The following is a 23,447-nucleotide window of genomic DNA, read 5'->3' as shown; positions in this document are numbered from 1 at the left end:
GAAACGGACAGACAGGGTACGTTCACGCTGATTAAACAGAAAAATAAATAATAATAAACTAATTAACTGTCACATCGTTAGCTTCATCACACAAAAAAAAAGCTACATTGTAATGCTGAAATCCTGAAGGAGGGGACATTTAAGCTAGCTGGAGGAAATGAAATCATGACAACATTGCGCTCCACAGGAGCTGACACAGAACTACACTGACGGCTCCACATGAAAGCGTTACTGATGACACAATGACATTCACACATCTATAATCCATCTACTAGGAGTGTTCTGTGTGTGCGTCTGTGTGTGCGTGTGTGTTCGCGTCTGTGTGCAGAGGTGCCAGTCAGCGTGAGCGTAGACGCTCCTTATGAAGTCTTACCCGGGTCTTCATAGGTGTTGACAGAGAGCAAAGATGAACAAAAAAGAGAGAGATTGGGAGAGAGAGGGGGACAGACAGAAATAAGGGGGCAGAGAGTGAGAGACAGAAGGAGAGAGACAGAGAGAGACAGAGAGGGAGAGAGAGTTGGAGACGAATAAGCAGCCAGGGGCGAGTGGGTGTGTTGAGTCGGTGGAGGAGAGCGGAATGTGTTGGAGTCGGTGGAGGAGAGCGGAGTGTGTTGGTGTCGGTGGAGGAGAGCGGAGTGTGTTGGTGTCGGTGGAGGAGAGCGGAGTGTGTTGGAGTCGGTGGAGGAGAGCGGAGTGTGTTGGAGTCGGTGGAGGAGAGCGGAGTGTGTTGGTGTCAGTGGAGGAGAGCGGAGTGTGTTGGTGTCGGTGGAGGAGAGCGGAGTGTGTTGGAGTCGGTGGAGGAGAGCGGAGTGTGTTGGTGTCGGTGGAGGAGAGCGGAGTGTGTGTTGGAGAGAGCGGAGTGTGTTGAGTCGGTGGAGGAGAGCGGAGTGTGTTGGTGTCGGTGGAGGAGAGCGGCGTGTGTTGGAGTCGGTGGAGGAGAGCGGAGTGTGTTGGAGTCGGTGGAGGAGAGCGGTGTGTGTTGGAGTCGGTGGAGGAGTCGGTGGAGGCGGAGTGTGTTGCGGAGTGTGTTGGAGTCGGTGGAGGAGAGCGGAGTGTGTTGAGTCGGTGGAGGAGAGCCGAGTGTGTGGGAACTAACAGAAGCACCGCGTCTGGTTGGGGCTCAGATGTGAGCCTGCCTCCTGTCAACACGGCGCCCCGCTCTGCATTGTTTAGGGCATGCAGGGGGTGCACTTCACTTCCCCTTGAGTGGCACTACCACCGCCCCTTCCTCCACCTACTCTCTGTGATCTCTCCATTCTGAGTAGAGGTCCAAAAGTCTAGTCGAATCGGACGTCGGACACCGAGACAGGTGACGATAGCGTCTTGTTAGGTAAAGTTGATTTGAATGTGCAACAAATACAGTGGCCCCGTCGACAAACAGTCCCTATCCCTCGCTCCCTGGAAATGTTTGCAAAAGTATTAAAAGTTAAAATCAGAAATAACTTCACATAAGTATTCAGACCCTTTGCTATGAGATATCGATATTGAGCTCAGGTGCATCCTGTTTCCATTGATCATCCTTGAGATGTTTCTACAACTCGATTGGGGTCCACCTGTGGAAAATTCAATTGATTGGACATGATTTGGAAAGGCACACACCTGTCTATTTAAGGTCCCACAGTTGACAATGCATGTCAGAGCAAAAACCAACCCATGAGGTCGAAGGAATTGTCCGTAGAGCTCCGAGACAGTATTGTGTTGAGGCACAGATCTGGGGAAGGGTACCACAACATTTCTGCAATATTGACAGTCCCGAAGAACACAGTGGCCTCCAAGTTTGGAACCCCCAAAACTCTTCCGAGAACTGGCAGCCAGGCCAAACTGAGCAATTGGGGGAGAAGGGCCTTGGTCAGGGAGGTGACCAAGAACCCAATGGTCACTCTGACAGAGCTCCAGAGTTCCTCTGTGGAGATGGGAGAACCTTCCAGAAGGACAACTATCTGTCAGGCTCTCCACCAATCAGGCCTTTATGGTAGAGTGGCCAGACGGAAGCCACTCCTCAGTAAAAGGCACATGTGAGCCCGCTTGAAGTTTGCCAAAAGGAACCTAAAGACTCTCAGACCATGAGAAACAAGATTCTCTGGTCTGATGAAACCAAGATTGAACTCTTTGGCCTGAATGTCAAGTGTCACGTCTGGAGGAAACCTGGCACCATCCCTACGGTGAAGCATGGTGGTGACAGCATCATGTTGTGGGGATGTTTTTCAGTGGCAGGGACTGGGAGACTTGTCAGGATCGAGGGAAAGATGAACGGCACAAAGTACAGAGATCCTTGATGAAAACCTGCTCCAGAGCGTGCTGCCAAAGGTGCTTCAACAAAGTACTGAGTAAAGGGTCTGAATTCTTATGTACAATGTGATATTGTTTTTTTTTCATGTTTAATACATTTGCAAAAATGTCTAAAAACCTCAGTTGAATCCGTTTCAGAATAAGGCTGTAACGTAACAAAATGTGGAACAAGTCAAGGGGCCTGAATACTTCCCGAATGTACCGACCCGGTTCTGTCAGACCTAGGGGCTAGGAGCCTACCTTGGGCATCTTGTTTGCGGCGGGTGAGTCCAGGCCCTGGTCCATGCTGATGGGGAGCTCCGGCTCTCTGTACTGGGCCTTGAGCTTGCCGTAGCGCTGGCTGCAGTGGCGTAGGCTCTTCTTCTGCCATAGCTGCTGCTTGGTCTCACAGTCCTCCCCCACCCCGAACCAACCTGCTGCCTGGGCTGTGGCTTGGGCTGTACCCCTGGCAGGAGGGGGAGGGAGAGACAGGGTATTGGAAGAGCGGGAAGGTGGGGGGGGGAGGAGAGAATAATAAGAGAGAGTACAACTTGATTATGTCCAACATTCCAAACAGTCAGAAAAGGAAGTCCCTCGTTATAGTCCCCCCCCCCGAAGAGTATGCAAGTGCGATTCTCCCACTGTCTTCTCTCTCTTTCCCTTCCGTTTCTCTCTCCATCCATCTACAGCCTCATTCCACCACCCCAACCCCTTCTCATATGGTACCTCCCCTTTCTTTTTGCCCTCTTCCCTCTTCCTCCTTTCTCACCCACTGCCCCCTCCTCCTCCTATACACCCTTTCAGCTTTACCTTCTGCCCTCCATTAGTTTCTTCCTCCCTTTATTTCTTCCCTCTCTCTTCCCACTTCTCCCTCTCCCCGCCCCCCACTTACTTGCGTATGCTCTGAGACAGGGAGTTCTGTCTGTGGAAGGCTGCCCTCCTGTCCCCAACACTGTGACCTCCTCCACCACCACCAACAGTACCACTGTCAGACCGAGGACTGGCCTGCTGCAGGCTCTCACTCTTCTTCAGGGATGAACGCAGGGGCTGGACAGAGGGACCGGGGAAAGAGCAGAGAGTCAGTATACAGGTAGGCTTACTGAGTATTATCCTAGCTCAGAGAGTCAGTATACAGGTAGCCTTACTGAGTATTATCCTAGCTCAGAGAGTCAGTATACAGGTAGGCTTACTGAGTATTATCCTAGCTCAGAGAGTCAGTATACAGGTAGCCTTACTGAGTATTATCCTAGCTCAGAGAGTCAGTATACAGGTAGGCCTACTGAGTATTATCCTAGCTCAGAGAGTCAGTATACAGGTAGGCTTACTGAGTATTATCCTAGCTCAGAGAGTCAGTATACAGGTAGGCTTACTGAGTATTATCCTAGCTCAGAGAGTCAGTATACAGGTAGGCTTACTGAGTATTATCCTAGCTCAGAGAGTCAGTATACAGGTAGGCTTACTGAGTATTATCCTAGCTCAGAGAGTCAGTATACAGGTAGGCTTACTGAGTATTATCCTAGCTCAGAGAGTCAGTATACAGGTAGCCTTACTGAGTATTATCCTAGCTCAGAGAGTCAGTATAGAGTTAGCCTTACTGAGTATTATCCTAGCTCAGAGAGTCAGTATACAGGTAGCCTTACTGAGTATTATCCTACCTCAGAGAGCCAGTATACAGGTAGGCTTACTGAGTATTATCCTAGCTCAGAGAGCCAGTATACATGTAGGCTTACTGAGTATTATCCTACCTCAGAGAGCCAGTATACAGGTAGGCATACTGAGTATTATCCTAGCTCAGAGAGTCAGTATACATGTAGGCTTACTGAGTATTATCCTACCTCAGAGAGCCAGTATACAGGTAGGCTTACTGAGTATTATCCTACCTCAGAGAGCCAGTATACAGGTAGGCTTACTGAGTATTATCCTAGCTCAGAGAGTCAGTATACAGGTAGGCATACTGAGTATTATCCTAGCTCAGAGAGTCAGTATACAGGTAGGCCTACTGAGTATTATCCTAGCTCAGAGAGTCAGTATACAGGTAGGCATACTGAGTATTATCCTAGCTCAGAGAGTCAGTATACAGGTAGCCTTACTGAGTATTATCCTAGCTCAGAGAGTCAGTATACAGGTAGGCATACTGAGTATTATCCTAGCTCAGAGAGTCAGTATACAGGTAGCCTTACTGAGTATTATCCTAGCTCAGAGAGTCAGTATACAGGTAGGCATACTGAGTATTATCCTAGCTCAGAGAGTCAGTATACAGGTAGGCATACTGAGTATTATCCTAGCTCAGAGAGTCAGTATACATGTAGGCTTACTGAGTATTATCCTAGCTCAGAGAGCCAGTATACAGGTAGGCTTACTGAGTCATTATCCTAGCATAATCCTACCTCAGAGAGTCAGTATACAGGTAGGCATACTGAGTATTATCCTACCTCAGAGAGTCAGTATACAGGTAGGCCTACTGAGTATTATCCTAGCTCAGAGAGTCAGTATACAGGTAGGCTTACTGAGTATTATCCTACCTCAGAGAGTCAGTATACAGGTAGGCTTACTGAGTATTATCCTAGCTCAGAGAGCCAGTATACAGGTAGGCCTACTGAGCATAATCCTACCTCAGAGAGCCAGTATACAGGTAGGCCTACTGAGCATAATCCTACCTCAGAGAGCCAGTATACCGCAGGCCATGAAAGTAAAGGGCACTTGAAATGGACTGGCTGAATATAAATGGAATTCATCACGTATACCATCACTGGTATAAGACTACTTGTGGGTGTGAAAATCGTCCCTGCGGTGTGTGAATCATTTTAAGATGGTGTGTGAAATTTTAAGATCGTCCCTTGTGTGTGAATCATTTTGTGAATCATCATTTTTTAAAGATCCCTTGTGGTGTGTGAAAGATCGTCCCTTGTGGTGTGTGAATCATTTTAGAGATCCCTTGCGGTGTGTGAATCATTTTAAGATCGTGTAAATCGTCCCTTGCGGTGTGTGAATCATTTTAAGATTGTGTAAATCGTGCATTGTCGTCAATGGAACATTTGGACGGAAATGCGTGTTAAGTGCATCATTGTTTTGCTATGATTCAGCCCACAGCATTCCATTGCCTGTAGTGATTACAACTATCCGGTTTAGCTCAGATCAATCACCTTATTCCAGAACAGAAGTGTAAGAATGGCAAAGCAAGGAGTTTTCTTTTTCTGAGACTGCAGCAAAATGCACAAATCATTTTTCATCTTTTTTTTACAAAACATAGAAGTGATACTAGGGAAACAACAGATCATCCTAAAGCTTCATATTTTTCCATTGTAATGTTATTTAAAAGCCCATTCGTGTCTTTAACAGCGACTTGGCTAACGACTTGTGGAGTCACTGTGGAGTTAACGGAGTATTGTAGGAGCCATGTGAGCTGCATGTGTGTCAGCCAGCAGGGGGTGTGCTTAGCTAGCCAGCCTGCCACCAGAGGCTCTTTGTTGGGGAAACACCCCCCCCCCCACCCCCCAGATGCACACACACACGCAGACGCACACACACACAGGCACACAAATGAATGAGCACACAAACTTGTGTTCTCATAATGCACTCTCCCTCACACACACACCCACCCACACACTCACCTACCCACCCATCCACTGTCCCCCACACACACCCTCCCTCCCTCATCCCTTTCCTACACATCCACTCTGCAGGCAGACGCCTAAAAATGATGACCTTTGACAAGTAATGGTGCAGGGAGTGCTTCATGCGTGATTGGAGCAGATGATTTTAGGCTAAATAACCACTTCATCTGAAAGAGTCCCCCGGGGTGCGCCAGGCCAGCCAGACAGAGACAGAGAAGAGATGTGAGTTAACCAGGAAAATGGATACATGTACCCAAAAATTAGCTCATGTAACTACATTAGACCAGATCAGCTGTCAAATGGCCATTTATGGGTCTTATAGGGGGGAACAAAGTCTGGATTTTGGGGGTAATTATGTCCAATTCAGAAAAAACCCTGGTCCTATTTATAAAGGCCAAAATGTAATGACAGGAATGTTAACAGGGCATATCTCGGCTTTGCTATAGAGTAGCTAGTCGTGAGTGACCGCACAACACTAGCATGAGTGGACTGGGGGGGGGGCTGGTTGGGATGGCTGGCCCAGTGCCCATAACATACTGTGTATGAAGGCAAGGGAGATAACACGTTTACTATAGAGGAGAATGCTTTCAGTTGAGGGCTGAAACTCCTCGACTATTCTACCAACTGTTAAAGTTGGCTTGCCAATTCTTCCCTCTCCTATTGAAATGGCCTTCATCAGAGCATCAACTGCCATTTTCCAAGTACAGAACATGTTTCCATAAAGAGGGGTCAAAGTGGAAAGATCACGCCAAAGGGTTACCTGCTTGACCGTTTCAGCTCCCTCTTCGACCCTCTCTTCTTCCTCTGGGGCAGGGATGGCTATGACCAGACTGGGCGGCTTCTTGCTCTTCAACCGGCTGTCTGATTGGCTTCCGTTAGGAGGAGGCTCCCCCCCTTCCCGTGACGCCATCCTTTCTGAGTTCTGAGGGCAAACGAGAGTAAAATTAATCAATGGCACGTTTGAGATGGAATCTTCTTCAAAGACAAAAACGTGCATTTCTACTCCTCCTTAAAGAGATGTGAAACCAGCGGTGACCCTTTCTTTTTTTCCATTCCTCACAACCCTCATATCATCACAACATATATCACCTCTATTTCTCCGTAGCCTACAACTTCCACTTTCATTCTCAACTTGGGCAAATGTGGCTCCATTTACAAAGACTGATCTACTCAGACACGTCCGACTGAAAAGACAAACAACACTGGCAGGCACTTCGAACCATTCAGGATCTAATTGAAGTAGCGACTTTAACACAAACATATTAGCCAAATGACAAAGGACTAGAGGAACTCCTATCTGCAACAAGGAAGGACACATTTCCCTGCTGAAAAGAACCTATCACACGTGTGTATAGGGAAGGGAAACCACTGGATTTGAATACCATCCTTTTTCCATGTAAAAGCCCATCACCTAAACCATAAAAAAAACACACAAAAGTAGCCCGCCACAGCACACACGAATGCAGCGCAACCAGACTCTACGGTCCCAACACCATAAAATCTATTCCCTGGACATCTCCATCTAACTTTCCTTAGAACTCTACAGATGTAGGCTAAAGAATATATATAATATATGTGTGCATTGGGCATGCTACTGTGCCTTAAATACACACACTATATGTAGACTAGGTCAGTGGGTCAAGCTGGAAAGAAACCCTATATGATAACTCTTGTCACAACAGAGGCATAACCCTAGTCTCATTCCCCAGGGTAGCGTTCATTAGACACCAAACAAAAGGAAACCGACTGAAACAGGGAGGGACTACCAGGTTTTGGCCAATAAGAAATGCTCATTCTTGTTTTCTGTTGCAAAGCGTTTTCCTTTGCATGCCCTAATGAACAAGACCCAGCAATGTGAGGGAATAGGAGCCTGGCGTACTAGCCTCACTCTTGGGTAACAGTCGCTGACCAGCACTACTTAAACAATATCCATCTCACTGGGGCCCAGTAGGTCCTGAGAGAGAAGCCTGCCTTTTCCATCACATACATAACAATATCTGTTGAAGGAAAACACTGCCTGTCCAAGCAAATATGCATTAGAAAAACGGGTGTTTTTTTCCCCATGTTAGTTTGATGAGATCCTGGACGAGACCCCATAAATCAGTTACATTAGCAACCCTGTGTGTTAACAACCCTTCTATGCAATTTAGTAATGGTCACCCAAACACTTGTCTCTCTACTAGTACCATCATTCTTATTTGACATGCAATTAGTTAAAGGGCTCTGGAGGGCCGCTACCCTGAATGAGTTAACAATAGGTTTTCTGTAGGGGCTGTGACCTCGTCTGTAGGACGCCAGCCCGTCATTGGACAGAAGCATCGTGGTAGGAGCTTGAATGAATGCATGGTGTCAGGTTAAGTTGAGACTGAGGTGACGGAGACAATAGCTTGTTACTTGACAGTGCTAGTGGGGGTGTAGGCTGCAACATGTCATTCCTAGAAAGCACTCGCTGGGACACATTTTTAGAGAAAGAGCGAGCGAAAGAAAGAGAGATATCTACATATACTCCCCTACGTAATTCTTTGGTCAGTGAAGCTGAAACTTTCATTTGACTCTATATTGCAGCATCTTGGATTCAAGATCAAACACTTATGCATCTAGTTCTGTTATTAGTATTTGGACAAATTCACTTAGTGTCTTTCAGATTACTTTGTTTCCAAAATAAATGAATGGTAAATCATGTATTGTGTAATTATGGACTCACTTCTATTGTAAATAAGAAAACAATATTTTTCTGAACAATTCTACATTAATGTGGATGCTACCATGATTACGGATAATCATGAATGAATCGTGAATAATGATGAGTGAGAAAGTTACAGAGGCATAAATATCATAAACCCCCCCCCAAAAAATAAATAAATGCTAATCTCCCGTTACTGGTAATGGTGAAAGGTTAGTATGTCTTGGGGGTATGATCTTTATGCCTGGTATGATCTTTGTGCCTCTCACTCTTCATTATTCATGACTAGATTACCCTGTTTGGACTTAGACAGCCTGCCCAAACATTTTCTATGCAGAAAAATCCCTGTATAGACCTTCCAGCAAAGCGAACTTCAATTTAGTCCTGCAGTTGATTAATGGACTGACTGCCAAGCCATGTGCACAGGAAGACCATCATGAAGTGTTTACAGTAACACCATGCAACAACTATCTCTGAAAGCCACCCCGAGTCCCTCATCTCTAAATGAGATGCTACTTAAGGACCACAGTGGAAATAAGTCATCAACCATTGTGTTCACCCTCGAAGATTCTTAAATCAAGTGCATCATTTTGTAGGTGTACCTTCAAATGATCAAATAAACTAAACGCAACTAAAAATACATTCAATATCAGTACAGAGGCCTACCTTTCTTATCTGCTCAAAGCATAACCATAATCATGCCTTCCTGTCCCCAGCTTCAAGTCTCCGTTAGAAACCATCATCATCGGCCTCTGGACCCCCACTCAGAGCTCAATTAGTCCTCATTCTTCAGGCTTCTTGAATTCAATTTTGCAATATTCCTACAGCGGTATTCTCCCTGGTCAATACGTGTCCATTATAGATCTAGTCAAGGTCTTGAAACCTTGGAGTTGCAATAGGAAAATAAAGGGCCTTGGTGTCAGCGTCGGGAAACAGCAGCAGGAGGGCAATCTGACACCAGTCGAGTCAATGGCAATTCAAGCCTGTGGCTGTGAGAGCAGAATAGTACAGAGACACGTTGGGGGATGGGAGAACTCATATGTTCCTATGGGACCGGGTCAGGCCCACACCCTCTCACATAATGAAATATCCAAGGCTTTCACTAATGGATGGGGTTTTAACAGTGTGGTGCCGTGCTTTAGTGGCAGACAGTTGCTAGCCGCACAGTCTGTCAATGTGGAAGAAGGCTTTTATCGTTTCCGCCGGGAGACAGTCAAGGAGTGAGTCAGGGCGGTGTTGTTTTGGTAGAGTGGAGAAAGAGAGAGATCAGTCTCATTGTTGACATTGTCTCATTGGGAGTCACATTCTACATGCATGGGCCTACGGAAATAATACTCGCAACGTCTATCCTCTGCATACTGGATTGCCCATATTTATGTATATCTTTGTGATATTAATCCTATATATTCAGCCATATCTTAACAATTATGAGTCAATCAATGTCAACACCATCCATAACAGATAATGTAGTGTGGAGATGACAGATTACCAGAACCAGAATAGCCAAAACTCAAAGGTTTTCAGATTGCTCACAGAGTTTTGACACATCTATTAGGACAATACCTATGTGACTGGTAGCTTGAACAACAGTCAACACCTATTCTAAGCCAATACTATAACAATAGCCTGGTTGTCTTGCCAACAGATCTTGGATAGGATAACAATAGGTCAATGACCGACCTGCGATGTGGGTTGGGTTTTCTATAAATTGTGTCATCATAGTTTTTTCCCCTCCACAGCCAGAATACATTTAGGGAGATTACCGAGCAACATAGAAGTGATTTTCAGGCAATACTGGAACACTGCGCATCATCATCTTCAGTCCCCAGGGAAACAACAGCTCCAGGATTTTTGTGTTGCTACACATTCAGATGTTGACTGAACATTTACCCAATCGTTAGAGAGCGAGTGAAAAAGCATGATAGTAGCTACTAGATGGTGGCATAAGGGTATGTTTTCTTGATCAATATGGAACATTTGTAACAAATGATTAACTGAGTCCAGAGGGAGTCTCACTCACACGGTAGTCTGGGAACAGCAGATGTGACAACACAGCCCAAGGATTCCACAGTAACTCCCAGCACACGGAGCACAGTATTGTAGATTGTTAGTTCCCAGTCTCTCACTCTCTCTGCCACTCAAACATCCTAAGTGAGTGGGAACTCAAACACAGTGTCACAATAGTCTTGTAAAAGAAAAGGTGACAACACAGCTCATGATGACATACATGAGTGTACAAAACATTAAGAATACCTTCCTAATATTGAGTTGCAACCCCCGCCCCCTTTGTCCTCAGAACAGAGCCTCGATTCGTCGGGAGCATGGACTCTACAAGGATGCCGGCATATGTCGACTCCAATGCTTCCAACAGTTGGGAAGTGGACCATTCTTGATACACACGGAAACCCAGCAGCGTTGCTGTTCTTGGCACAAACCGGTGAGCCTGGCACCTACTACCATACCCCGCTAAAATCTTTTGTCTTGCCCATTCGTCCTCTGAATGGTGCACATACACAATCCATGTCTCAATTGTCTCAAGGCTTTAAAATAATTTTACGACCTGTCTCCTCCCCTTCATCTACGCTGATTGAAGTGCATTTAACAAGTGACATCAATAACGGTTCATAGCTTTCAACTGGTCAGTCTGTGTCATGGAAAGAGCAGGTGTTCTTAATGTTCTGTGCACTCAGTGTACACACTAATTCCAAGTCCCAGCCCAGTCACACATCCCAGTAACGAGTCACAAATGTGTAGTGACATACCCAGGGTGACAACCATAGTGCTCCTATCACATGACTCATGTATCACGAGCTCCCACACTCCCAGTCTCTCTCTCCACCCCCTCTCTCTGTGGACTTCAAAACATCTAAACTAATCTGTCCAATTCTTTACATTGGGGCCAGTGTTGAGAGTGGAGCTCTTGAAGATGTCATGACTGCGAGCAGGGTCATTGTTATTAGGACACACACACACACACACACCGGTATACATTTTGCAACTGAAAAACCTCTTATGGGACAAGCACCAGTTAGCCCCTCCCTGTTTCAGTCTGGTTTCTTTTGTTGGGTGCCTAATGAACATGACCCTGGCCTTAAGTCAATAGCAGATTAGCGTCAATGCTTCATTTCCGTACTTGGTGTTTGATGCCATCGTGTGTTCCTGTACAAGTGTGTATGAGTGTGTATCCTGCGAAAGTGCGTGTCTTTCACCAAGCCCCTATAGCCCACAGAGTGCTACTGTTGCATGTTAACGTGACGCCAAGCACAGCTGCCACCGCACACCACAGCCCTGGACACAGGCAGACAGGAATGTGCTTGTTCAGAAATGGCTAGGTATGGTCGCCACCGGTGATAGCTAGTTACAGTTAGAAGTGGTAATGGCCTAGAGCCAAGTTCCCAAACAGACAAAGGCAAGGGCAGTCGGTCTCATGTTTCACTTTCTGTCATAGGCTTCAATGATGAACAGGTCAGCACAAATACAGTACGGCCAGGGTAAGTTTAGCTACAAGTACCAGTCAAAAGGTTGGACACACCTACTCATTGAAGGGTTTTTCTTTATTTTGACTATTTTCTACATTGTTGAATAATAGTGAAGACATCAAAACTATGAAATAACACATATGGAATCATGTAGTAAGCAAAAAAGTGTTATATTAAAGTAGCCACCCTTTGCCTTGATGACAGCTGTGCACACTCTTGGCATTCTCTCAACCAGCATCATGAGGTAGTCATCTGGAATGCTTTTCAATTAACCGGTGTGCCTTGTCAAAAACTTCTTACGGCTGCAATCCCGTTAACGGGATTGATATGACAACAGCCAGTGAAAGTGCAGGGCGCCAAATTCAAAACATCAGAAATCTCATAATTAAAATTCCTCAAACATACATGTATCTTATACCGTTGTAAAGGTAATCTTGTTGTTAATCCCACCACAGTGTCCGATTTCAAATAGGCTTTACAGCGAAAGCACCACAAACGATTATGTTAGGTCACCATCAAGCCACAGAAAAAAACAGCCATTTTCCCAGCCAAAGATAGGAGTCACAAAAAGCACAAATAGAGATACAATTAAATCACTAACCTTTTGATGATCACTAACCTTCTTCATCAGATGACACTCATAGGACTTCATGTTACACAATACATGTATGTTTTGTTTGATAAATTTCATTTTCATATAAAAAAATCTGAGTTTACATTTGCGCTTTACGTTCAGTAGTTCCAAAAACATCCAGTGATTTTGCAGAGCCACATCAATTTTACAGAAATACTCATCATAAATGTTGATGAAAATACAAGTGTTACAAATGGAATTATAGATATACCTCTCCTTAATGAAACCGCTGTGTCAGATTTCAAAAAAGCTTTAAGGAAAAAGCAAACCATGCAACAATCTGAGAACGGCGCTCATGAATTTTTTTTAATTATCCGCCATGTTGGAGTCAACAGAAATCAGAAATAACATTATAAATATTCCCTTACCTTTGATGATCTTCATCAGAATGCACTCCCAGGAATCCTTTGATTTGTTCGATAATGTCCATTATTTATGTCCAAGTAGCTACTTTTGTTAGGGTGTTTAGTACACAAATCCAAACGCTCGTGCAGATCCAGAACGTTGGACGAAAAGTTCAAAAAGTTATATTACAGGTCGTAGAAACATTTCAAACTAAGTATAGAATCAATCTTTAGGATGTTTTTGTCATAAATCTTCAATAACGTTCCAACCGAAGAATTCCATTGTCTGTAGAATAGCCATGGAACGCAGGTCGCTCTCATGTGAAATACGCGTGACCAGGACCTGACTCTCTGCCAGACCACTGACTCAAAGAGCTCTCATCCAGCTCCACATCACAGTAGAAGCCTCACTCAAGTTTCTAAAGACGGTTGACATCTAATGGAAGTGCAACTTGAACCATATCCCACTGTGTATTTGATAGGGCTGAGTTCAAAAACTACAAACCTCAGATTTCCCACTTCCTGTTTGGATTTTTTTTCTCTGGTTTTTGCCTGCCATATGCGTTGTGTTATACTCACAGACATCATTCAAACAGTTTTAGAAACTTCAGAGTGTTTTCTATCCAAATGTACTGATAATATGCATATCTTAGCAACTGGGACTGAGGAGCAGGCCGTTTACTCTGGGCACCTTATTCACCCAAGCTACTCAATACTGCCCCTGCAGCCATAAGAAGTTGAAAGTTAATTTGTGGAATTTCTTTCCTTCTTAATGAGTTTGACCCAATCAGTTGTGTTGTGACAAGCTGGGGTGGTATACAGAAGATGGCCTTATTTGGTAAAAGACCAAGTTCATATTATGGCAAGAACAGCTCAAATAAGCAAAGAGAAATGACAGTCCATCATTACTTTAAGACATGAAGGTCAGTGTTCAATGATGAACATTTTAAGAACTTTGAAAGTTTCTTCAAGTACAGTCGCAAAAACCATCGAGGGATATGATGAAACTGGCTCTCATGAGGACTGCCACAGGAAAGTAAATGCTTCACAGAGTTCGAGTAACAGACACATCTCAACATCAACTGTTCAGAGGAGACTGTGTGAACCAGGCCTTCATGGTCAAATTGTTGCAAAGAAACCACTACTAAAGGACCAATAATAAGAAGAGACTTGCTTGGGCCAAGAAACATGTACAATTGATATTAGACCAGTGGAAATCTGTCCTTTGGTCTGATGAGTCCAAATTTTAGATTTTTGGTTCCAACCACTGTGTCTTTGTGAGACGCAGAGTAGGTGAAAGGATGATCTCAGCATGTGTGGTTCCCACCATGAAGCATGGAGGAGGTGGTGTGATGGTGCTTTGCTGATGACATTGTCAGTGATTTATTTAGAATTCAAGGCACACTTAACCAGCATGGCTACCAGAGCATTCTGCAGCAGTACAGCATCCCATCTGGTTTGCACTTAGTGAGACTATAATTTGTTTTTTAACAGGACAATGACCCCAAACACACCTCCAGGCTGGGTAAGGGCTATTTGACCAAGAAGGAGAGTGATGGTGCTGCATAAGATGACCTGGCCTCCACAATCACCTGACCTCAACCCAATTGAGATGGTTTGGGATGAGTTGGACTGCAGAACGAAGGAAAAGTGCTCAGCAACTCATTCAAGACTGTTGGAAAAGCATTCCTCACTAAGCTGGTTGAGAGAATGCCAAGAGCGTGCAAAGCTGTCATCAAGGCAAAAGGGTGGCTACTTTGAAGAATCTCAAATATAATATATATTTTGATTTGTTCTACACTTTTTTGGTTACAACATAATTCAATATGTGTTATTTCATAGTTTTGATGACTTCACTATTATGATTATTCTACAATGAGTAGGTGTGTCCAAACATTTGACTGGTACTGTACATGGCTACATGCTTAAGAGTGTCGGGTGTTCCAATTAACCTTCCTTTGTGTTCTATGCTAAGACACTAAGACTAGATACCTATGCAGAAGTTTCACTTGTTGCTGTGAAATGCATGACAACATCCACTGAAGAATATACTGTAGCTTCAATGGCATCTTGTGCAGAGCAGCGCAGATGCTCAGCTGTACAATACATCCATTGTTCTCCATCACTTCTTCAATGAACACCAACTCTTGACACACAACATAGACGTTTCAAAGTGCAGGAAACACAGCTGTTTCAAACAAATAACAAAAATGAAACCAGTTAAATACTGTATCACCACATATTTTGTCACTTGACATAATTGTCACACATTTGGAGCTGTGGAACAGCGTTCACACTTACTGCCTCGCCTCGCCTCCAGAAATGGGTGTTGCCTGACGATCGGTCTCTATTACCTCCAACCACTCGCAGCAGGGCGAAAGAGGAACGGTCCTTCAGATGATTGCCTCATCTCCACATCCTGTGACCAGTAACATGTCTACCACCCTGATTGCTGCAACCTGAAAGAGCATTTGAACCACAAGTCAGAACATAGTAGATAAGTACCCACCAAGAACTTTGAGAGACTTGCGAGAGGCTCGAGATCTTGACAAATGTCAGACTTCAATAGATTTCAAAAGGACTTGTGCAAATTGCGCAATATGTCAATAGCATTCAAGATCTAACTTGCATGTGCATGGATGAACGGGCAAAAACAGTCATCTCTTCATACCAGGGGGGCGAATCAATCGAATGGTGTAGGAAAGTAACTTCAGAATGCATCGATACATCAGTGTAGCAACTGAAATCACCCCTCACTCTTGTCCACCTAAACACAATGTGTGTGGTAATGACATTGCTCAAATGGCTAGTTCTTTCCTTGTGATCAAATAGTTGAAGAACTTTTCTTGGGAAAAATACAGTAGTATGCCAGGTTATTTGACCACAAAAGCTATGAGACCCTCTTCTGTCATTTTGAGCAATTGAAAGCTTCTCAGAGAAACTACAGAATTCTTGTGAGTGATTTGACACAGTATTCTTGGTTAGTTGGACAGGAAATGTCTATTCCCATAACTGAAACTGAATCTGCACTTCCCAGAGCATTCATGCAGGTCCAAACTTGCATGGCGGGAAGCTTACCACCAGTATCGCAGCTCCATCACCCCTACCGAGACCCCTAGCTGCCTTCAGGGGCCGTGAACGTTTTGAATAGACAAGACACCAAATGCAAAACAGGGCTACCTTTCAAACTAGATCCAACATAGACCGTGCTGATATCTCCCAGTTACACGGCATGTCATGTTTTTTTTTGGCTTGTCGTGGGTGCAGCCGCATTAGAGAGCAGTACAGCACAAGGAGGAAGCCAGACAGCTAGACAGCCAGCCTCCAGCCTGTGGAATGAGTCTCTGGCTCACTCAGAAGATGAGAGCGACCCGGAGAAGACACCGAGGGATACTACGGGGTCTGTGACACACATTCCCCCAATATTCACAGACATTTAAGTCAGATCCCTTCCCTGGATCAGTGGGCATCAATTAGAAAATGGATGAAGCTTTGAACTTCCGATGCTCTGATGTTCATGAGAATCAAAGTTAACGTGTCAAAGTTCAAAGTGCCACGACCAGAGCGGCCTTGCCTCCTTTCAGGTTGAGGTTTAGGCCCTTTTCCTGTGTCGTGTCGAAGAGAAAGATGATATGTCAGACAGTATGGAAGCTGAATTTGCATAAGTTGGCATTACCACGACGTAGCAGGAAAAAAATCCCAATGAGCCCACAGATACTACTGGGAAGAGGCCTGTCGCTAGGAGAGACTCAAAGCTGATGCTTTCTGGCAGGCATGTTGTGGCACAACAGTTGAGAACTGGAGCTGAAACCTAGGAGGGGCAGTGGGATTGCAAGCATGACTCAATAGAATCCAAGGGGGAGGAAAGACAGAATGGACGACTGTAGGCCTGAATGGTCATTATCCAGTTTCAATGCAACCATGTCATTGGGATGAATTACCTGACGCATGAAAAAATATGTCACAACTGGGCTGAAATGGCAGGACAGTTTTATAAATGTCGACAAACAATTTGTTTGTTCGATATGGTCTAGGATCTTTGTGTGTCGGTAAAATGTATTATGCTAGCAATGGCTGTGGAAACACCTTCATGCTCAAATATTATAAAATATATACATGACAAGGTATGGGTGGTAAACAGATGATCGCCCTATTTGGTAAAAGACCAAATCCATATAATGGCAAGAACAGCTCAAATAAGCAAAGAGAAATGGCAGTCCATCATTACTTTAAGACATGTAGGTCAGTCAATACGGAAAATGTCAAGAACTTTGAAAGTTCCTTCAAGTGCAGTCGGAAAAGCCATCAAGCGCTATGATGAAACTGGCTCTCATGAGGACCAGTCACCTCTGCAGCAGTTCATTAGTTACCAGCCTCAGAAATTGCAGCCCAAATAAATGCTTCACAGAGTTCAAGTAACAGACACATATCAACATCAACTGTTCAGAGGACACTGCGTGAATCAGGCCTTCATGTTCAAATTGCTGCAAAGAAACCACTACTAAATGACAGCAATAATAAGAAGAGACTTGCTTGTGCCAAGAAACACAAGCAATGGACATTAGGCCGGTGGAAATCTGTCCTTTGGTCTGAAGAGTCCAAATGTGATATTTTTGCTTCCAACCGCCGTGTCTTTGTGAGACGCAGAGTAGGTGAACGGATGATCTCAGCATGTGTGGTTCCCACCGTGAAGCATGGAGGAGGAGGTGTGATGGTGCTTTGCTGGTGACACTGTCAGTGATTAATTTAGAAATCAAGGCACACTTAACGAGCATGGCTACCAGAGCATTCTGGTTTGCGCTTAGTGGGACTATCATTTGCTTTTCAACAGGACAATGACCCAAAACACATCTCCAGGCTGTGTAAGAGCTATTTGACCAAGGAGAGTGATGGAGTAGTGCATCAGATGACCTGGCCTCCACAATCACCCAACCTCAACCCAATTGAGATGGTTTGGGATGAGTTGGAATGAGTGAAGGAAAAGCAGCCAGCAAGTGCTCAGCATATGTGGGAAGTCCTTCAAGACTGTTGGAAAAGCATTCCTCATGAAGCTGGTTGAGAGGCTACTGTCTATATACATAGACTTGAAATCACTAGCCACTCTATACCGCTCTGACATTGCTCATCCATATATTTATATATTCTTAATTACATTCCTTTACTGAGATTTGTGTGTTTTGGGTATATGTTGTGAAATTGTTTGATATTAATGGTTAGATATTACTGCACTGTTGGATCTAGAAACACAAGCATTTTGCTCCACCTGCAATAACATCTGCTAAACACGTGTATGTGACCAATAAAATGTGATTTGATTTGAGAATGCCAAGAGTGTGCAAAGCTGTCATCAAGGCAAAGGGTGGCTACTATGAAGAATATAACATATCTTTTGATTTGTTTAACACTTTTTTGGTTACTACATGATTCCATATGAGTTATTTCATAGTGTTGACGTCTTCACTATTATTCTGCAATGTAATAATAGTAAAAATGAAGAAAAATCTTTGAATAAATAGGTGTTCTAAAACTTTTGACTGGTACTGTACATACACATACAGTGGGCTCCAAAATTACTGGCACCCCTGTGACTGTCAAGGCACAAAACACTTTACTTTAAAAAATATAAACAATAGAATTATAGAGATGAACTCAAAATACCAACATGTGAGAAATACTGTACTTGATTAAAGGAACCAACCAAAACCATACAATTATTTAATACAAAATACATTTACCAAATCAAGGTTTCATAATTATTGGCACTCCTCATTTAGTACTTAGTGCAACCACCTCTGGCAAGGATAACAGCATAGAGTCTTGTCCTGTAATGTTTGACAAGGTTCAGGAACACACTTGGAGGGATTTTGGACCATTCCTCTATGCAGATCCTTTCCAGATCCTTCACATTCTTGGGTTTGCGCTTATCAACTGCCCTCTTCCACTCAGCCCACAGGTTTTCCATTGGATTGAGGTCCGGCGACTGAGATGGCCATGGCAGAACATTGATTTTGTTGTCACAGAACCATTTCTGTGTGGATCTTGAGGTATGTTTCAGGTCATTTTTTTGTTGGAAAGTCCAACACATCTTTAGAATTATTTAAATAATTGCCCTGACAGTGCTCAGTGGTATATTCAATCGTTTGTGGATCTTGTAGCCATTACCGGGTTTATGAAGGACTACGACCATCTGTCTCTTTTGAACTGCCAGTTCTTTTCTTTTCATCATGGTGTTGGATGACAAAGGGTATTGCATGCGTGTTACCTCATTTTTATACCCTAGTGAAACAGGAAGTGATGTAAATGCCTCAATATAGTTCCTTAAGACTTAGATAAACTTAAATAAGTGGAATTTAAATTGTGGTTTAATTTGAGTAGATGTTAATTACAATAATATTTAAGGGCGCCATTAATTGTGAAACCTTGATTTGGAGGATATTGATTTTTAATTAAATCAATAAATTATTTTTGTTGGTTCCATTGAAACATTAATAAAGTACAGTATTTCTCACATGTTGGTATTTTGAGTTTCTCTCTATAATTATATTGTTTATATTTGTTTAAGCATTATTTGTGCCAGCAATTTTGGAAGCCACTGTACATACATACATACCACACATACAGCGCATTAGGAAAGTACTCAGACTTTTTCCACATTTTGTTTCAACATTCTAAAATGGATTAAATAGTGTTTGTCCCTCATCAATCGACACATAATACCCCATAATGCCAAAGCAAAAACAGGTTTTTAGAATGTATTAAAAATAAGAAACTGAAGTATCACATTTACATAAGTATTCAGTCCGAGGTCCAGAGATGATTGATTGGGTTCAAGCGCTTTGACTTGAGCAGGTTTCCATCAAGTGATCGCCCCAGTCTCTGTACCTTGCTCCGTTCATCTTTCCCTCAATCCTGACTAGTCTCCCAGTCCCTGCCGCTGAAAAACATCCCCACAGCATGATGCTGCCACCACCATGCTTCACCATAGGGATGGTGCCAGGTTTCCTCCAGACGTGACGCTTGGCATTCAGGCAAAAGAGTTCAATCTTAGTTTCATCAGACCAGAGAATCTTGTTTCTCAAGGTCTGAGGGTCTTTAGGTGCCTTTTGGCAAACTCCAAGCGTGCTGACATGTGCCTTTTACTGAGGAGTGGCTTCCGTCTGGCCACTCAACCATAAAGGCCTGATTGGTGGAGAGCTGCAGAGATGGTTGTCCTTCTGGGAGGTTCCCTCATCTCCACAGAGGAACCCTGGAGCTCTGTCAGAGTGGCCATTGGGTTAATGGTCACCTCCCTGACCAAGGCCCTTCTCCCCTGATTGCTCAATTTGGCCGGCCGGCCAGCTCTAGAAGGACTCTTGGTGGTTCCAAACTTCTTCCATTTAAGAATGATGGGGGCCAATGTGTTTTTGGGGACCTTCAATGCTGCAGAAATGTTTTGGTACCCTTCCCCAGATCTGTGCCTCGACACAATCCTGTCTTGGAGCTCTACGGACAATTCCTTCAACCTCATGGCTTGGTTTTTGCTCTGACATGCACTGTCAACTGAGGGACCTTAGATAGACAGGTGTGTGCCTTTCCAAATCATGTCCAATCAATTGAATTTACCACAGGTGGACTCCAATCAAGTTGTTTAAACATCTCAAGGATGATCAATGGAAACAGGATGCACCTGATCTCAATTTCAAGTCTCATAGCAAAGGGTCTGAATACTTATGTAAATAAGGTATTTTTTCAAATGATTTTTAATACATTTGCAAAATATTGATGAGGAAACTGTTTTATTTAATCCATTTTAGAATAAGGCTGTAACGTAACAAAATGTAGAAGAAGTCCGTGTCTGAATACATTTTTTTAATGTGCAGTATTTAAATAACCATCATATGGAAGTAAACTTGGAGTTACACAACGATATGTTGTGTGGTCCTCCCACTACGACTCGGGAAAGCATGTCGTTTATTAGGCTACAGATTAAACACTGTAAATTACTGAACACAGGGTGGTGAAAGTGCACGGTGATGAGCTTGATACTCCTTTTCAATAAATATCAACAGTCTTATTTTAATGACAAGATGATCGATGCTTGGCTGCCGTTTAAGAGATAAAAAAATGATCTTGCCCTTAACCATAATAATCTCATCACTGTATGTGCAAGCTGTTGGCTAGAGCACACAAGCCAAGACCCGAGTGGGAACATTTGCAATATAACGGAACAGTTTGTGACAAAATCATCAGTAAAGTTGAATATGCGATGGTCATTTTATTTTGGAACATGGGAATTTGACCGCAAAAGTCACATTTTTATCCTCAACAAGTCTGTTTGATGGAAACATCTCTGGTGGGAAAACAAGTATATTTTTTTATGCAGCTTTTTGAATATTTGCATGAAAATCTGCTGACAATTGGATGAAAACCTAGCTAATTGTATCACTTCTAAATGTTTGCAAATCTGGAAAACCAACCTTGTTTCTGATTCCCAGTCCAGTCCAGTCAACCATGACCATTTGACCTGTTCTGTTTCCCTAGTGTGTCAACCTGCAACCTAGGCATTTACATAGGTTCCACTTTGCTCTACAATGCTTCGTTAGCTTGACAGCAGGTGCACCTGTGGTGTAACAGAACTTACAGTTAAAGACGACTGATGCAGATGTTGTGGGTCAGTGGTTGCTTATCGACATTCTATGCTTTGTTCCCTCTGAAATGCACTACAGTGTGCATAATTCAAAGGGAGATATATGTAAGACTCCATTGTTTGAAACAGGAATAAATAAAATAGCACTAATGATAGCCTGCCTAATTGAGGAATGGATTGTTTATTGTAGGCCTGTCTTGAACTACTTATCTGCAGATTTCTACCAGTTTCTCAGCCCTGCAACAATGGTTGTTATAAACTAATGGTATACCAACAATTTCAGACTGGGTTAAAATGATATTTTAGCCTTCACATACAGATATAATACTCATATCACACATTACTTTCTCACTATTTAACCCCAAGAAGAAATGTTAACTCATGTACATTAATCTTACAGTTTACAGTCAGTGACGGTGTGGCAAACATCTATCAAACGGCATGTTCGCGTATTCATATCATAACTTCGGCAACAAGATAAGAAAATTATGTAGCAACTATTTAACAATGTTGACCTGCATTTAACAGTGAGAGCCTGCATAATTCAGTAAAAAACAAAAAACGATACTGTATCCTGTCGTGTCAACAAACCAAACCCTCCCACGTTTCTGGAAAAATGGGAGACCAACGGGAATTCTAACGTGAGGCCAGTTAGCGGGCGTTTGACGGAAGTTGAACGAAGGTTTGTATGTGAAGATAAAATTGACACATTTGACTAAAGTTAATTCTTTTTTCCCCCCCGGAGCAGCGGAATATGAATACGCACGTTAAAACGTGCCATGATGTCGTTTGCGGTCCTTTTGAGAATCCCAATTCCGATGTTGAAATAGTTCAAATGACTTTATAATTAATTTTAATGTGACTTCCTCACGCCTACACTTTCCCTATTGTTTCCCTATCTGAAACTCCGATAAGAGGACTGGTTAAAAAAAAACACACACATTGTGCCCACCTTTCGATCATAAACACATTTTGAAAAAAACTATTCAATGTTGGATGAGAAAAATAGGCTACTCACCTGTAAGGAAAAATATATATATACGTTGCTTTCATCAATGTTGCTCGGAATAAGATGCAATTTATGTTCCGAAAAATCATACAATGTTGCACCAACGTGTTACTTTCCTTCTCTCTCCAAATATCCTGATTTCGGCGGTGGGCGGAGACTAGACAGGACTAACATATCTGATAACTGACAGACACACACAGAAGTCAAGAATGGTTTAGAAATAATATAAATATAGTACAGTTATGTCCGCAGCTGATGGACTGTAATCATTTTCTACGTGTTGGTTATGTTTGCATGATTGTTGTTTGTGCAAGGGCATAAATATAACTTGATCATATGGCTCTGAGTCCCGAAGCTTGGCACCCCTACCACAATGTGCCTAAATGACGCAATGAGGGGGACATGAGACTTTCCCAGGAAAAGCAATACCTCCCCAAAAAACTAAAAGCAAACGAACATGAAAGTAACCCGTGTTGCTTATAGTAATATATGGAAAGGAAAAGTGTGAGAGGACTTCATTTGACATTTCCACCCAAGCAAGAGTTAACACAATTCCAGAAGAAGAATCTCATCCAGATTAACATTGTCCAAAGGTTTTAAATAGAATGCATTGATTTATTGTCAAACTACAGGTTCATTTCCTAAAAAGGTCAAATTTTCTGAATCAGATGCATTGCAGTGTTATAATCTAATGTGCTATTATAATCTCAAATATAGTCTCTTCATTATTTTATTAATGATTACACTCAATCCTTTAGCCTCCATCCATTTGTAGAATTGGTTCTCCTAA

At 43.2% G+C, this 23,447-nt stretch overlaps 1 protein-coding gene across 6 annotated transcripts in view; it reads right to left on the bottom strand.

Annotated features, from left to right (window-relative positions):
• LOC112230120 (inactive rhomboid protein 2-like) overlaps nucleotides 1–22,817 on the bottom strand; it is a 42,658-nt gene extending 19,841 nt beyond the window's left edge. For 2 of the 6 annotated variants that reach the window (XM_042310623.1, XM_042310628.1), the window contains exons 1-5: nucleotides 22,667–22,817; nucleotides 15,324–15,481; nucleotides 6,643–6,804; nucleotides 3,161–3,315; nucleotides 2,530–2,734 (exon numbers count right to left, since the gene is read on the bottom strand). In XM_042310623.1, the coding sequence (XP_042166557.1) occupies nucleotides 2,530–2,734; nucleotides 3,161–3,315; nucleotides 6,643–6,792 (510 nt within the window). In that variant the 5' untranslated portion in view covers nucleotides 6,793–6,804; nucleotides 15,324–15,481; nucleotides 22,667–22,817. Of the gene's footprint in view, nucleotides 1–2,529; nucleotides 2,735–3,160; nucleotides 3,316–6,642; nucleotides 6,805–9,231; nucleotides 10,518–10,585; nucleotides 10,849–15,014; nucleotides 15,211–15,323; nucleotides 15,482–22,666 lie in introns of those variants that run through there. The other 4 variants (XM_042310624.1, XM_042310625.1, XM_042310626.1 and 1 more) reach the window with 4 other exon arrangements.
• Between the last annotated feature and the right edge of the window lie 630 nt (nucleotides 22,818–23,447).

Source organism: Oncorhynchus tshawytscha, linkage group LG32 (genome assembly GCF_018296145.1).
Source record: "Oncorhynchus tshawytscha isolate Ot180627B linkage group LG32, Otsh_v2.0, whole genome shotgun sequence".
Classification (NCBI taxonomy): Eukaryota; Metazoa; Chordata; class Actinopteri; order Salmoniformes; family Salmonidae; genus Oncorhynchus; species Oncorhynchus tshawytscha.
The sequence above is the reverse complement of the archived record's forward strand: the minus strand, read 5'-3'. Positions and strand labels throughout refer to the sequence as shown.